General features: G+C 47.1%; 1 protein-coding gene across 1 annotated transcript; it reads left to right on the top strand.

Annotated features, from left to right (window-relative positions):
• Positions 1 to 12813: 12813 nt before the first annotated feature.
• On the top strand, positions 12814 to 15192 carry PABPC1L2B (poly(A) binding protein cytoplasmic 1 like 2B). Its single transcript, XM_081808644.1, has one exon. It carries the CDS (start codon positions 13528 to 13530, stop codon positions 14128 to 14130), a length of 603 nt encoding a protein of 200 aa, XP_081664770.1. The 5' UTR covers positions 12814 to 13527; the 3' UTR covers positions 14131 to 15192.
• Positions 15193 to 15512: the final 320 nt, after the last annotated feature.

Below are 15512 nucleotides of genomic sequence, written 5' to 3'. Positions count from 1 at the left end.
ACATCAAAATAAAAAAAGAAAAGCTCCTGCACATGAAGGAAACAATCAACAAAACTAAAAGACAACCTACAGAATGGGAGAAGATATTTGCAAATGACATATCCCATAAAGGGCTAGTATTCAAAATATAGAGAGAACTATTAAAAATTCAACTCCCCAAAGACAAATAACCCAATTTTAAAAATGGGCAAAAGACGTGAACAGACATTTCTCCAAAGAAGACATCCAGATGGCCAATAGACACAGGAAAAGATGCTCGACGTCACTCACCATCAGGGAAATGCAAATCAAAACCACAGTAAGAGGGGCGCCTGGGTGGCTCAGTCTGTTGAGCATCTGCCTTTGGCTCAGGTCGTGATACCGGGGTCCTGGGACCCAGCCCTGTGTCGGGCTCCCTGTTCAGCAGGGAGCCTGCTTCTCCCTCTCCCTCTGCCCCCCAAAACCTCCCCCCCCACTCATGCTCTCTCTCGCTAGCTCTCTCTCTCTCAAATAAAAAGACCATAATGAGATACCACCTCACACCTGTCAGAATGGTTAAATTAACAACGCAAGAAACAACAGGTGTTGGTGAGGATGTGGAGAAAAAGGAAGCCTCGTGCACTGTTGGTGGAAATGCAAACTGGTGCAGTCACTGTGGAAACCAGTATGGAGGTTCCTCAAAACATTCAAAATAGAACTACCCTATGACCCAGCAATCACACTAATGTGTATTTACCCAAAGAATACAGGACCACTAATTCAAAAGGATACACGCACCCTTATGTTTATAGCAGCATTGTTTGCAATAGCCAAGATATGGAAGCAGCCCAAGTGTCCATCGACTGATGAGTTGATAAAGAAGAGGTGGTATATATACACAATGGAGTATTACTCAGCCATAAATAAGAAAGAAATTTTGACATTTGCAATGACATGGATGGAGCGAAAGACTGTAACGCTAAGCAAAATAAGTCTGACGGGAAAGGACAAATATATGATTTCACTCGTATGTGGAATTTAAGAAACAAAACACATAAGCAAAGTGAAAAGAGAGAAACAGACTATTAATTATAGAGAAAAATCTGATGGTTACCAGAGGGGAAGTGGATGGTGGGCTGGGTTAAATAGGTGATGGGGATTAAGGCGTGCACCTATTGTGATGAGCCCAGGGTAATGTATGGAAGTGTTGAATCACTATATTGTGTACCTGAATCTAAAATGACACTATGCTAAATCTCTGGAGTTTAAATTAAAACTTAAAAAACAAAATAAAAATAAAAACTAAAGATCGAATATAAACGGAAAGAGCCTCATTGACCTGTGGGACATTATCAAATCACCAAATCTACATGTCCTTGGTGCCTCTGAAGAAAAAAGAGGGAGGGACAGACAGGAAAGTATTTGAAGATATAACGGTAGAAAGTGTTCCAAATATGAGGCAAAAACCAAAAACTCACAACTCCAAGATGGTCTTTGAATTTAAGGCCCACCATAAACCAATTGCTCTGAAAACAAAAATTAAGTGTCAAAAGCAGGCTGAGAAAAAGACACCTTATGGAAAAGGGAGCAAAGGTAAGAATGACTTCTGTCTTCTTGTCTGCAAAAATAAAACATGGAACAATCAGGGCATTGTTGCATAAATTTGTTTGTCATTAATGCAGACTTTAGTAAAATAGAAATAACTTGATCCGCATGTGTTTACCTGTTCTGTGAATGTGGAAAGTCACAGAAAAATGGGATACCACTTTTGACAAGAAGAAGGAGAAAGACAGGAAGAAAGAAAGGAAGAAAGACAGAAAGACAGGAAGGAAGGAAGCAAGGAAGAAGAAGGAAAGAAAGAAAGATAGCTATTCAGGAAAATGTCAACCTGTTTTTATAGATTTGTATGAACTTGAGAACAGTGTAAAAGAAAAAAAAACAAAAGCAGACATTATTGTTTTCTGTAACCCCCAGAGTCTGGGGTTGGTGGGGGTTGTGACAGGAAGAGGATGGATTGTCAACCACTATTCATATATCTGTGTACTGCCCCACCTGTCTTAACAGCATGGGGTATATTTGTGGATCCTGATAAAGCCAAAGGGAGACGCTTAGTGAAGCATAACATAGTGGTCGCCAGGACCAACTCTGGAATGAGACTGCCTTTCTTTGAATCGGATTCCAGGCTCTGCTTCTTACACTTTGTGAGACCTCGGTGGGCAGGTTATTTAAATACTTGCTACTGAAGGTTTCCTGGGTGTAAAATGAAGATTATAATAACACCCATTTTATAAGTTGTTATAAGATTAAATGGTTTAATGATCAATTGCCTGGCGGCCATTTAATATGCGTGTGTGTGCATGTGTGAGAGAGAGAGAGACAGAGACAGAGGGAGAGAGAAAGGGAAAGTGGGAGAGGGAGGGAGGGAGTTTGATGCCTAAGTCAAATATAAATGGAACTCAAATGCAGCAGACCCTTTAGAAGTTAATGGAATAAGGTAAAAGGGAGGATTTGAACTTGATACTAGGATTGATCTCCTTCTAGTGGCCCAGCCTACATTTGGTGAAGAAATGTGGCTCTATGTTCAACATTATTAGAGATTCATTGAAAGGTAAAAGCAGAAAAGATTGGATTAGTTTTCCAGAAGTGGATATAAATGATTATGAGTCTGACTGGAAGAGGAGGTAGAAAGGAGGTAAAGAAGTTGAGGGAAGGGAAGGATAGGCATGGCAATATACTCATTTTATAGAAAATCAAGGTAAACTGACTAAGGTATATGCAAAAAAAAAAAAAATAGCTGAGGGTTACACCGTACAGAAAAATAAATTCAAAATGGATGAAAGACCTACGTGTGAGACAGGAAACCATCAGAATCCTGGAGAACACAGGCAGAAACCTTTTTGACCTCGGCCGTAGCAACTTCTTATTAGACACATTGCCAGAGGCAAGGGAAACAAAAGCAAAAATGAACTTCATCAAGATAAAAAGCTTCTGCCCAGCGAAGGAAACAATCAGCAAAACGAAAAGGCAGCCTACGGAATGGGAGAAGATATTTGCAAACAACATATCTGATAAAGGATTAGTATCCAAAATCTATAAAGAACTTACCAAGCTCAACACCCAAAAACCAAATAATCCAGTTCAGAAGTGGGCAGAAGACATGAATAAACACTTTTCCAAAGAAGACATCCAGACGGCTAACAGACACATGAAAGGATGCTCAACGCCACACACCATCAGGGAAATGCAAGTCAAAACTACAATGAGATAAAGCCTCAAACCTGTCAGAATGGCTAAAATCAACAACACGAGAAACACGAGTTGGCAAAGATGTGGAGAAAAAGGAATCCTCGTGCACTGTGGGTGGGAACGCAAACTGGCGCAGCCACTCTGGTGGACAGTTTGGAGTTTCCTCCAAAAGTTAAAAATTGAACTACCCTACGATCCCGCAACTTCACTATTAGGAATGTACCCAAAGGATACAAAAATACAGATTCAAAGGGGTACATGCACCCCAATGTTTTATAGGAGCATTATCAACAATAGCCAAACTGTGGAGAGTGCCCAAGTGTCCATCGACTGATGAATGAATAAAGAAGATGAGGGGTGAATATATATATATACACACACACATATGTATGTATATATATATCTCTATATATACAGTATATATACATATACATATACAAGTGTATATGTATATATATATATATATATATTATTTAGCCATCAAAAAGAATGAAATTTTGCCATTTGCAATGACGTGGATGGAGCTAGAGTGTATCATGCTAAGTGAAGTAAGTCAGAGAAAGACAAATACCATATGATCTCACACATACGTGGAGTTTAAGAAAGAAAACAGACGAACATATGGGAAGGGGGAAAGGACAAAATGGAGAGAAGGAAACAAGCCATAAGTGACTCTTAATGTTGGAGAACAAACTGATGGTTGATGGAGGGAGGTGGGTGGGGGATGGGCTAGATGGGGGATGGGTATTAGAGAGGGCAATTGTTGTGATGAGTACTCGGTGTGGTATGTAAGTGATGAATCACTGAATTATGCTCCAGACACCAATATTGCACTGTATGGTAACTAACAAAGTTTTTCAAAACTAAAATAAGGTTACCAGAGTCACCAATAGAGGAACTAAACATCAAAAGAAGGTATAGAAGCCAAGAGAAAGAAAGTGAGGGCAGACTGAAGACACATGAGTGAGTTAAATTCTCCTCTGTAAGCAGAATGTGGTCAACTGATGATGTTTGAAGTTGATGAATTATTGAAATAGCAGATTAAGCACTTTATCTAGAGGTAAGAGGGTAACTGCCAGAACAGTGCAAACAGGAATTATTAAAATGCTCTACCCTGGGAAGCACAATAAGGGGTTGAGAAGTGATGGGGTCTTGAGCCTTTGCTTTTTGTCATAAGTTCCTTTGCACTTTCTGGTCATCACTATTTTATTTACCATGTGCATGACTTCCTTTCAGTGAGAACAATGCTTTTCTGTTTCTTTTTCTTTTTTAAAGAACGGTTTTTTAAAAGACGGTGTGTATGTTCGGTAGGAGGTCCTATGGTTAACCGCTGTGACTTTAGCAAGACTTTACCATATGGAAGGAGATTTCATTGTACATTTATTATATAGAGTGGGAACTTAAATTGCTCAACAACTCATAGTATTGAGAATCAGCCATTCACACATCCATAGCCCATGAATGTGTCAAAGCACCATTGTGAATGTTCCAGAGATATCATGGAGACATCAGAATGCATTCAGTATCCTACAGCAAAGAAGTCGAAGGAGTGTATCACCTAACAGTAATTTATGTCCAAATTGTCCCCAAAAAGGGTGCTTGAAGGGATGAATAGCAGTTGAGGGAAAATTCACTCGTGACTCAATATCCCCATTTCATTGAGATTGTATTATCAAATCTTCTGGGTGGTTTTCTTGAGTACGGAGAATGGCATGCTTTCCTGTGTTGACTTGTAAAGTCCTCGGACCTCAGGGAAAATAAATAAATGGATTATAAAAAGGTCCTAAGGTTGGGAGAACTAAGGAAAACCTGAATGAGGGTGTAAGAAAAGTGAGTTCAGGCTGGGGAATCAGGCAGTTGCCTGGAGTAAGATCCAGTCATAGCCTGGGATGTGACTCAGAGGATCAGACTCCCTCTGAACTGACACTTTGCTCCTGGTTAGAGAGGAAAAGCCAGGCTTCCTTGGACACCAGAAAGGAAAGACACCGAGTCTTCAAAAACCAGCTGAACAAGGATATCCTCAAGACAGAGGGAAATGGCATTAATAAGGAGTCTCTTGTGTTGGGCATTGAATGCATGCCAGGCACTGTGACAAACATTTCCCATATATTACCACTTTTCATCCTTAACAACTATCCCCTTGTACAGATGAAGACTCCAAAGCTAAAGAAACAAACAAAAAAGGTAAAGCAACTTGGACAAGGTAAGCACAGCTAGTAAGTCATGGCCTGGGGCATATCTATAGGTATATTTTTATAAGATCATGTCTGTAAACTGCCTAAGATTATGACAACGAAGGGCATTAGTTAGAATCGTAAGCATACGTTGGAAGGAGAATTGGTCCCCAGGGACAAACATGCCTGAAACGCTCTATAAAAATCATCAGTCGAGATAGCCCTTTGTTCTTGGTTCCTAAGCAGGGTTGGGGCAAAACCTACTTGTTATAAAGGAAATCCCTAAGAACCTTAGTTAGGGCTTCTGAAACTCAAACTCAGACAACGTACTGAGGCTCAGAGTGGTTACGTGTTTTGCTCTGGGATTCTGACATTCCAAGTCCATTTGACTCCAAGACCCATCTTCTTTGAGGAATTTTGGCTCAGGAATTTAGGAATATACAGTGACTGCTAGCAGTATAGGCTTCTTCATTGCTCATGACCATCCTGAGCCCAAATATCACCAATTATGTTCCCTTTTGCAGACCCAGTCTGCTTCTGAGAGATCAACAAGGAAAGGGTCAAAGAAATGCTCACCCTCAGGGAAGGAGTGAGGGGAAAGAGGCAGAGAGGAAAAGAAACAAGAGGGAGAAACCGAGGACTGGCTTGTCTCTTGCCTTTAATCACACCCCAAAGTGACCTAGGTATGTGCCCTATTGAGGTGGGGAGGAACAGAGGGGAATGGGACTGGGGACAGTTCCAAAAGAGATGGCAGCTGTATTTTGTATTGTTTTATTGTCCTAAAATCTAAACGTCTGAAACAAAAATAGGACAAATGTTGTGTTTGGGGGGGGGGGGGTTCTGTTTGTTTTTTTCATTCTAAGGGACATGTACTTGGGTGAGTGTTCTGTGACCTGCTGTAACTTTCTGTATGTTTAAAAACCTGTTTATGATTTCAAAAGGATCGAGAAAGAGAGATTCAGGTAGGCAGAAGCCCTCAGGAAGAATCAAGCTTGGATCCTGGAGTGGTCAAGAGTATTCTAAGAAGGCCCACAGTGACCAGGATATAGAAAGGTGAGAATGGGGAGGTTGGCAAGGGCCAGGTCATGCAGCTCATTATATTTAAGCCACATTGAGGAGTTTGTACTTTCGTCAAAGTGAAATGGGGAGACCTTCTGGGGTTTTGAGTAGGGGAGGCAAGAAGAGCCATTCATTTTTCAGAAAGATCAGTCTGGCTACTGAATGGAGAAGGCGGTTTGGTGGAAGCAGGCAACCAGTTAGGAGGTTTTGGCAGAACCCATGAGAGACATAATGGTGGACTCCAGTGGAGTTGGAGAGGTTCGAGGGGTGTTTGGAAGCAGAGGTGATAGGAATTGCTGAAAGATGAGAGAGTGGCCAGGGGAAGATGTGGGAGTGGGAGAGGAAGGAAATAGGGGTGCCTCTTCATTTTTATTTCACTTTAATACCCAGGTGGGTGGTGGAGCTATTCGTCAAGAAGGGGAAGACTTCTGTGGAAGGAGCAAAGTGAGGGAGTGTAGGAATCCAGAGGTGAAAGAAGTTCAGGAATTCCATTTTTGCCATTTAAGGATGAAATGTCCACGAGACATCCAGGTGGAGATGTCAAATAGGCAGACAAATAAGTATGAGATCACAACCTCCTATTTCCACCACCCCCCCCACACACATACAAATGGGACCTTGTACTGTCCCCTTCTCTGCAATCCTCTCTCACTTAATAATAGCATATTTTGGAGGTCCCCCTAAATCAGTCCATATGGACATAATTCATACTTGCTAGTGGTTGCATAATAATCCATGGACTGGCTGCACTGCAATGCCTTCAGTCATTCCCCAAATGATGAGTGTTTGCTTTGTGTCCTAGTTTGCCCAATATGAACCTTCCCACGATAAACATGCTCCTGCATATGTCCTGATGTCCTGGGGCTCTTATTTCTATAGGTCCGATCCCCACTCCTTCCCTGCCCCACATATCTGTCTTCCTTAACATTTCACTTTATGAGGATCCAAAGGACCGTTTGCTCAATGTGCTGTATTTACCCAAGACAATATAATAATCACTGTTATTATTGGTTATATAACAGGGGCACATCCAAACACTTTCCAATTCTTCCTAAATTAAAGCCTAAGGCTGCTTTTTGGTTGGCTTGTATCTCATAATTATTTTCATTTGGGGGGAATTTGAGGGGAGAGTGTGAATTGACAGAAATGATTTCCCTACTCCAAAACACAGTTACACTTTCATTCTCTTTTCCCCGGGCATCCTTCCTACAGCTATGCCAACGAGAAATTCATGGGAAGAGACTTCTTTATGTAGATCACTGTTTTCGGTGTTTTGATTCATTGTTGTATGTGGAGTTGAGCTGTTCCTCTCCCCATTAGAACACACTCCCCCCCCCCGTCCCCTACCTTCTTCCATTCTTTTCTACTCCTTTCCCCTGCTCTCTGAACTGCATTCCCACTCCTTTCCATTTCTCCCTCCTGATAGGAAGAAGGAAGTGGGCCACATGAAATGGAAGACCAGTGCTGGCTCCAAACACTCTCGAAATGTCTCCGGATCTGAACCTATCTCCTTTTAAAGCTCCACTGAGAAATAAACAGAAAGAGAAGCTAAACTCTAGCACACAAAGTCTCTTGCTGTCCCGTTTTAAACCAACTCCCATGCACGTGCTGCCAGGAGTACTGAAAGCAGGACCTGAGTGAGGACATTGAGGCTGGACCATGCAAGTCAGGTTTGGGGCCAGCCCTTTTTTTTTTTTTAACACCCAGTCCCTCTCAATCTCTTCTGCTGGCTTCTCATCCTCAACTTAACTTCTAAATGCGGGCGTGTTTCAGGGAATAGCCCTGCACCTTCTTCCCCTGACTATCCTCTCTCTCTAGGGGGTCCCGCCCAGTCTCCTGGCTTTGAATACCATATCTGTGCCCTGTTCCCTCAATAATTCAGTCTTGCCAGCCTATATGGATGACAAATAGACTTCAGACACTTAACATGTGCAAATAAGAGCTCTTGACACCCCCCCAACTGTTTTTTTCTCCCTTCTCCAAACCTACCACACCCACTCCCCATTTTGCCTATGACCATACACAACACCTCCATGATCAAGACTTGAAAGAAAATATTCTTATAGTAATCATTCATTTCTTAAGTTTGTTTACCAACTGCCTTCAATGCATCAGCAAGTGATGTCTCTTCTCTTTCCAGAATGTCATGTGACCCCATGCACTATTCTCCAAATTCATGCTGCCAGTCTTGGCCAAGTCACTGCCATCTCTCAGCTGGACTACTACAAGAGGGTCCGAATTGGTCTCCTCACTTTCCTTTGTGCTCTGAGCACTTGCAATATTTTCCACAGAGAGCAGCCAGTGAGAAATTATTGAATATAATTAGGTCATGGCACTCCCTTGATTCAATCCTCTCTCTGGTTCCCCAGAACACTTTTTTTTTAAATAAAGATTTTATTTATTTATTTGACAGAGAGAGACACAGAAAGAGAGGGAATACAAGCAAGGGGAGTGGGAGAGGGAGAAGCAGGCTTCCCGCCGAGCAGGGAGCCTGATGCGGGGCTCGATCCTAGGACGTGGAATCATGACCTGAGCCGAAGGCAGACACCCAACGACTGAGCCACCCAGGCGCCCCTCCCCAGAACACTTTTGAGTAAAAACAAAACTCTTCACCATGGCTCCTTCCCACCACTGCACCCTCTTCTTGTCCCTCCGCCCCACCTCTCACTGGGCTTCAGCCACACTGACATCCTTTCTGCCCCTCTGGCACCCCAGTTTTCTGTCACAGGCCAGGGGGGACTGTAGCTCTCCCTGTTGGGCAGGTTCTTCGCCTGGCTCCTGGCAGGACTGACCACTTATCATTGTCCTCAGGAAGGCCATTCCTGACGTTTGCCACTTTTGGGGGGGGGGCGGCGGGGGTTTTAGGTAATGCGTACCAAACCATCTTGTTTATTTCCATGAGGGCATTCGTAGCAACCTTTACATGCTTTCATCTTTTCTGATGTGTATATTGTCTGTCTTCCCTACTAGAAAATAAGCTCCCTGATTACAGGGACCTTCTGCCTAGAAGAATGCCTGGTACAGCATAGGCCCTCCCTAAATACTTGTCAAATCATTGGATGAATGAGATGAATAACACTTCCTCCCACAAGAAAGAGACCTCTCCCTCCCTCCACTGATGCTCCACAGGGCTCATCATTTTTGCCTCTGTCACAGTGCCTAGTAGTCAGAACATTTTTGATTGTAGATGGCAGGGACTGGCCAGGAATGGACTAAAACAAGGAGGGGCCCCCTGGAGGCCTCTGTGGGAAAGGACTTGGAGAGCATTCCCTAGCTGCTCTCCTTGTCACTTAGTGACGAGTCACTTAGTAGCCCTGTTCCTGTTGCTGGAGGTTCAGGGGCCTAGGGATTGTCTTCAGGTTTGACAGGTTTGGGAATTTGCTGGCCATAGCATGACATCCTTGAGCCTCTTTCTCCCGCTGTTTCACTGATTTCTGTTGGCTCTGTGGGCTGGAAGTCAAAGTCAGAGAAAGAGATGTTGTTGAGCCCTGGTCCTTGAATCGGTCCTGCTTGGCATTTCTGTCTCCAACAACGGGCCAAGAAGTTCTTCTCATCAACTGCACATCCGCTACCCCCCAGGAATCATGGCTTCCCCCTGGCCTCTTCCTCCTCGGGTCCCTCTTGGATGGCCACCTGGAATGGTGAGGCACCGCTCATCTGCCTCCTGCCTACAAGCAACCTAGACCCCCAAGAGATGGCTCTTAACAGCAGTGACGGTGATCACCTTGGTCAAGCACTGGCTATTCAGCAGGCTTTTCCTACGTCGCTGTCCTTTTCCTTTGTTGGCACTAGCCCTGTCTAGGGGCAGTAGGGGGCTGGATCTCGCAAGCTGGTGAGGTACATATCTGTGTGTCTGCTTCTCAGCCACCTTGGGATGCTTTCCAGCCAGCGATGGGAAAGTTCTCACTGCCTCACACCCCACAGTGACTCGGTCGGTTCCGCAGGCTCGGGGGTTGTTCTGTCATGTGCAACTGCCTAGGTCCAGCCAACACTGCCACCACAAAAAACGGCTTTATTTACCCAAAGAAGGTGGATGGGCAGGAATGAGGGGGAGGAGAGAACATGTGCTGGGCAGATGAAATTCCATGGCCACCATAGTCCAATCAGATAGCACCTATTGCCTTCTGCTGGCATTTCTGTGATTGGTGTGGACAGCCTGAACTTGAGTGGAGTGAGATGTCCTGAGGGTTTGATCATTTTTTTCTTTACATCTGAGCCCAAATCCCACGCAGTTCAATGCCTGGCTCACAGTAAGTGAGAAACTCCTATTTATGGGAGGAAAGGAAGGACAGAGGGAAGGGTTGTTCCGACTCTTTTGGAAATGGTCACATCTGACTGTCTTTTTGTTCTATCATCTCTGTCTCAGTTGTGTGTAGGGGAGGGCACTTGCACATTTATATATGCATTGATGGGGGCTTTTTTTTGCCCAGTTTTACTGAGATATAATTGACATATAACATTGTATAAGGTTAAGGTGTACAACACAATGATTTGATAGATAGATAGATACAGATACAGCTATAGAGATAGAGATATACGATTACCACGGTAAGTTTAGTTAACATCTATCACCTCACATAGTTACACATTTTTTTTCTTGTAATGAGAACTTTTAAGATCTACTCTCTTAAGTACTTTCTGTGTTGATGTTTAATTTGTACTCTTTCTAAGGATCTGATGACGCGATTCCCTCCCTGAATGTGCTGAGTAGTGCCTGTGAGCTTGGGTACAGAGTCCAAGCACCTGAGCTTGCTTTTCAGGGCTCCACACCTTCCAGCTCCATCTCCTGCCATGTGCTCTTGGAGACATGATCTCTGTCCACGCCAGATTATTGGGCATGACCAGAAGTGGCTTTGTGTGTGCTAGCATGCCACAGGGCCTTGGCACAGACTGACCCCTCTGTTTGGAATGCCTTCCTTCCTGCCTCCACACGGTGGACTCACCTTTCAGAGCTCATCTTGGGGCTTTCATCTTCTGTGCAGCCTCACTTGACTCCTACCAGGAAGAGTTAGTGGCTGGGTGCTCCTTTCTGGAGCAAGTGGGACCCTCGCTTCTGTTACACTCTACTCTAATGGTTGCTCACTTGTCTATCCCCTCAGCATTTGGCCTTGTGTGGCCTCTCTGCTTCCACAACACATACTGCTCACCTTTTCTCACCCAGCCCCACACCTCGAACACATCAACACTCACTGCTCACTTATCACATGGCCTGTCCCTTAGCTCCCAGTGCCAAGTACTTGATAAGGCTTTCACAAATATTAGCTGATGACCTGGGACCAGGCACCTCATTCTAGAGATTTCAGGTTTTGTTTTTGATTTGAACATGGATGTGTATTTCTTGGTTCATGTTGGTAACCTTAGCACCTTGAGGGTAGAGCCAAGAACAAACAAGTGCTGGACCAGGCCCTGTCCCCAGCCCTTGGTTTGGCTTTCCTCAGGGTATCATGGAAGACAGCACTAAGGACAGGGTGCTCTTGATTCCCCCCTCTGTTGGGCTGCATGTATGGAGGCTGGGTGGGTGGGAAGAAGAATTGGGGGGGGCGACGCGGAAGAACCCCAGGTCTCTAGTTCTCCGGTAGTCTGGAGCAGGGACAGGGTTTCCAGCCCAGACTGTCTGTTCCCAAGGACAAGCTCAAAACCAGCTTATGTCTCCTCCTTCCCAGACCCCTGTATCCCTAGGGACCGGCACAGGCTCCATAAATATTTGTGGCATGGCATTATGAATGAATGAATACGTGTTCTTTATTCCCTCTTCTGCAAGTGTTGCAGAGGAGGGAAAGAGCTGGAAAAGGCGGGGGGGGGGGATTCTCTGAGAAAATGGGTCAGCAGGCTGCAGGGGGAGCTTGCCCCACTGGCCCCAGCTCCTGCTCAGAGAAGGTGTTGTGTCTTTGGTGGCGGTGATCTTGGGGAGTGTGTGTGAGCGGAAGTGGGGAGAAGCCCTGGATGTGAGAAACCCATTTTTCTCGGCTTTGTTTTAGGCCAGGCAAGTGTATTCTCCATGCCACCCACCCGCTCTTGCAAGGTACTTGATTTAATCATTTAAATGTACTATGGGGAGAGGGGGGATAAAACAAAACCCTCTAAATCTAACCCGTATTCCCGCAGTCCACAGTGGAACCCTTTCCCTGCCTTCCTCTTCATAAATATCCAGGCAACCTGAGAGGCTGTGGACTCACCCCCTCCCGCCCCCTTACCCCCCCCCCCCGCCCCAAAGCTCCCGCTCCCGCCCCCTCCCACAGCCCGCGGCCCCGCAGCCCCGCAGCAGCCGCAGGGGGAACCAAAGAGACAGAAGCCTTCCCAGCTGCCCGGACCACAGACGCCAACACCCCCCGCCCCCCACCACACGCCGCCCGCCCGCCCGCGCCCCGCACGCTAGCCCACGACCGAGCGGCGGCGGCGGCAGCAGCAGGCTGCAGGCTGCGGCGACAGGCACCGGCGCGCTCCTAGCAGCGCTCGCTTGCTATCCCAAGTGACTTGGACTCGCCAGATCGGCTGGCCCCGGGTCCCGGCCCCAGCTCCCGCTCGCGCCCTCGGCCCGGGTTCCAGCGCCCACCCGCCCTCCTGCACTTTCCCGCCTCTCCGCCCCCCAGCTCGCGGGAAGGGAGGTCGCGGCAGCGGCCTGGCGGCACCGGCGACCGTGGCGACAGCGGCGACACTGGCGGCGGCGGTGGCGGCAGCGGCTGCGGCGGCGGCGGAGGCTGCGGCGGCGACCGTGGCAGAGGCTGTGGCGGAGGCCTCCGTAGCGGAGGCGGAAGCAGAGGTGGAGGCTGAGGTGGAGGCCGAGGCCTCAGTAGAGGAGGCAGTGGCAGAGGCCACCCGGGGGGAGGCGACGGCCGCCCTGGCAGAGGGGGAGGAGGCGGAGGCCGCCCTGGCGGCAGCGGTTGTGGAGGCCAGCGCGGCCGAAGCCGCCGCCGCCGCCGCAGCAGCAGCGGAGGCTGCGGCGCCCTCCTCGGGGGAGGCGGATGCGGATGCGGATGCGGATGCGGAGGTGGCGGCGGCGGTGGCGGCGGCGGCGGCGGCGGCGGCAGCTGCGGATGCAGATGCGGATGCGGAGACCAGCCGGGGCTCCGAGGGGAACCCAGACTTTCCTATGGCCTCGCTGTACGTGGGCGACCTGCACCCTGAAGTGACAGAGGCGATGCTGTACGAGAAGTTCAGCCCGGCCGGGCCCATCCTCTCCATCCGCATTTGCAGGGACAAGATCACCCGCCGCTCGTTGGGCTACGCGTACGTCAACTACCAGCAACCGGTGGACGCCAAGCGGGCCCTGGAAACCCTGAACTTTGATGTCATCAAGGGCAGGCCCGTGCGCATCATGTGGTCCCAGCGGGACCCCTCGCTCCGCAAGAGTGGGGTGGGCAACGTCTTCATCAAGAACCTGGGCAAGACCATCGACAACAAGGCGCTGTACAACATCTTCTCGGCGTTTGGCAACATCCTGTCCTGCAAAGTGGCCTGCGACGAAAAGGGGCCCAAGGGCTACGGGTTTGTGCACTTCCAGAAGCAGGAGTCCGCAGAGCGGGCCATTGATGCGATGAATGGCATGTTCCTGAACTACCGCAAAATTTTCGTTGGGAGATTCAAGTCGCATAAAGAACGAGAGGCCGAAAGGGGAGCCTGGGCCAGGCAATCCACCAGTGCTGACGTCAAGGATTTCGAGGAAGACACCGATGAGGAGGCCACCTTGCGATGAAGACATGCCAGGAACGAGCCAGCCAGCAGAGCCAAACCTTGGCTCCCACCCGGTTTACAACCCCCCTCTTTGCCCCCCTAACCCACCAGCAGTGTATTGTATTGTACTGGGAGTGCAGGTCTCTCTCTCTCTCTCTCTCTGTCTGTCTCTGTCTCTCTGTCTCTTGCCTTCCCTCTCCCCTCCTTCCCTCTCCCCCTCCTTCCCCCTCTCTCTCCTTCTCCCTCTCTTCTTCCCTCCTTTCCTACCCTCCTCCCCCCCTCCCTCCCTTCTGCTCTCCCCACCTCTCTCCTCCCCCCACACCCACCAAGGGCCTGCGAATAATCTTGCTAATCTGTGCCACTTGATAGATTACAGGCTGCCTCTTCTCCTTGTGGTTTGGTTTAAAAAACACTTTCATTCTCTCTTCGTTGGCTACACAGGTGATACAGTTTCATGGTAGAAACATCAGAAAGGAGAAGGAAATCAGATGAGGGAAAACCAAGAGAGTACTTGTTCCCCATGATCCTACTACCCAGAGACAACCACTTTTTGGTGTGCTGTTTTTCCAGGCTCTCTTCTCTCCCTCTGTCTCCCTCCCTTCCTCACTCCCACCCCACCTTCCCTTTTAACTCACTGTTATAGAATGGTTCATGTGTGTGGTGTTTCTTAACCTGCTTCTTCAGAAACTAAAACCAAACAAAAATCAACCCATTGAACTTCTTCCCATGCTATTCAACAGGCTTCCGAAATGTCATCTTCAATGCCTGCAGAGTGTGTGGATGGATCTTTAACATTTCTGAATCAATCCCGCATTGTTGGACATTCAGGTGGTGCCTAGTTCTTTTCTTGTGTTTAAACCCAACACTGCATACTCTGATGAATGAATCCTTCCTTGTCAAGCCAAATCTTCGCTAGCCTACCGGATGGTCTTCTTAATTGTGGACTTGCAGGATCCACAATAAAATATCCTTGCAGGATATTTTAAAGACTTTTCCTGTGTGTTGCCAAATGGGCCCTTCATAAGCATTGTACTGATTTGCATTCATGCCAGCCAGCACAGCCAGTAAAAAGAGTATGTCCGTTTCCCCTGCCTAGTCTCCTGGTCACTGTAATTGATGTGTGTGTGTGTGTGTGTGTGTGTGTTTGTGTCTGTGTGTGTGTCTGTGTGCGCGTGCGTGCATGTGCGTGTCTTGACCAGCTTGATGGGCTGCAAATGGTATTTTGCTGTTTGGGGTTGTTTTACTGGATGTAAATGCTCTTTATCACCTCTTTTCCCTGTGCCCACTTCCTGCCCTTTTTCCCCATGTCAGAAAAATCATTCAGCTTCATTGCAGGGAAAAATTAAAAAGCAGACAAGTTAACAGAAGAAATTTAATGTCCCCAGTAATCAATTCTAATCACCA

The sequence above is a fragment of the Leptonychotes weddellii genome, chromosome X (genome assembly GCF_054177405.1).
Source record: "Leptonychotes weddellii isolate Sample4059 chromosome X, ASM5417740v2, whole genome shotgun sequence".
Classification (NCBI taxonomy): domain Eukaryota; kingdom Metazoa; phylum Chordata; class Mammalia; order Carnivora; family Phocidae; genus Leptonychotes; species Leptonychotes weddellii.
Note: the sequence above shows the minus strand (reverse complement) of the source record. Positions and strands in the feature narration are given on the sequence as shown.

Coding starts and splice junctions, on each gene's coding strand:
- PABPC1L2B (XM_081808644.1), top strand. CDS start 13,528: ATGGCCTCGCTGTACGTGGGCGACCTGCACCCTGAAGTGACAGAGGCG.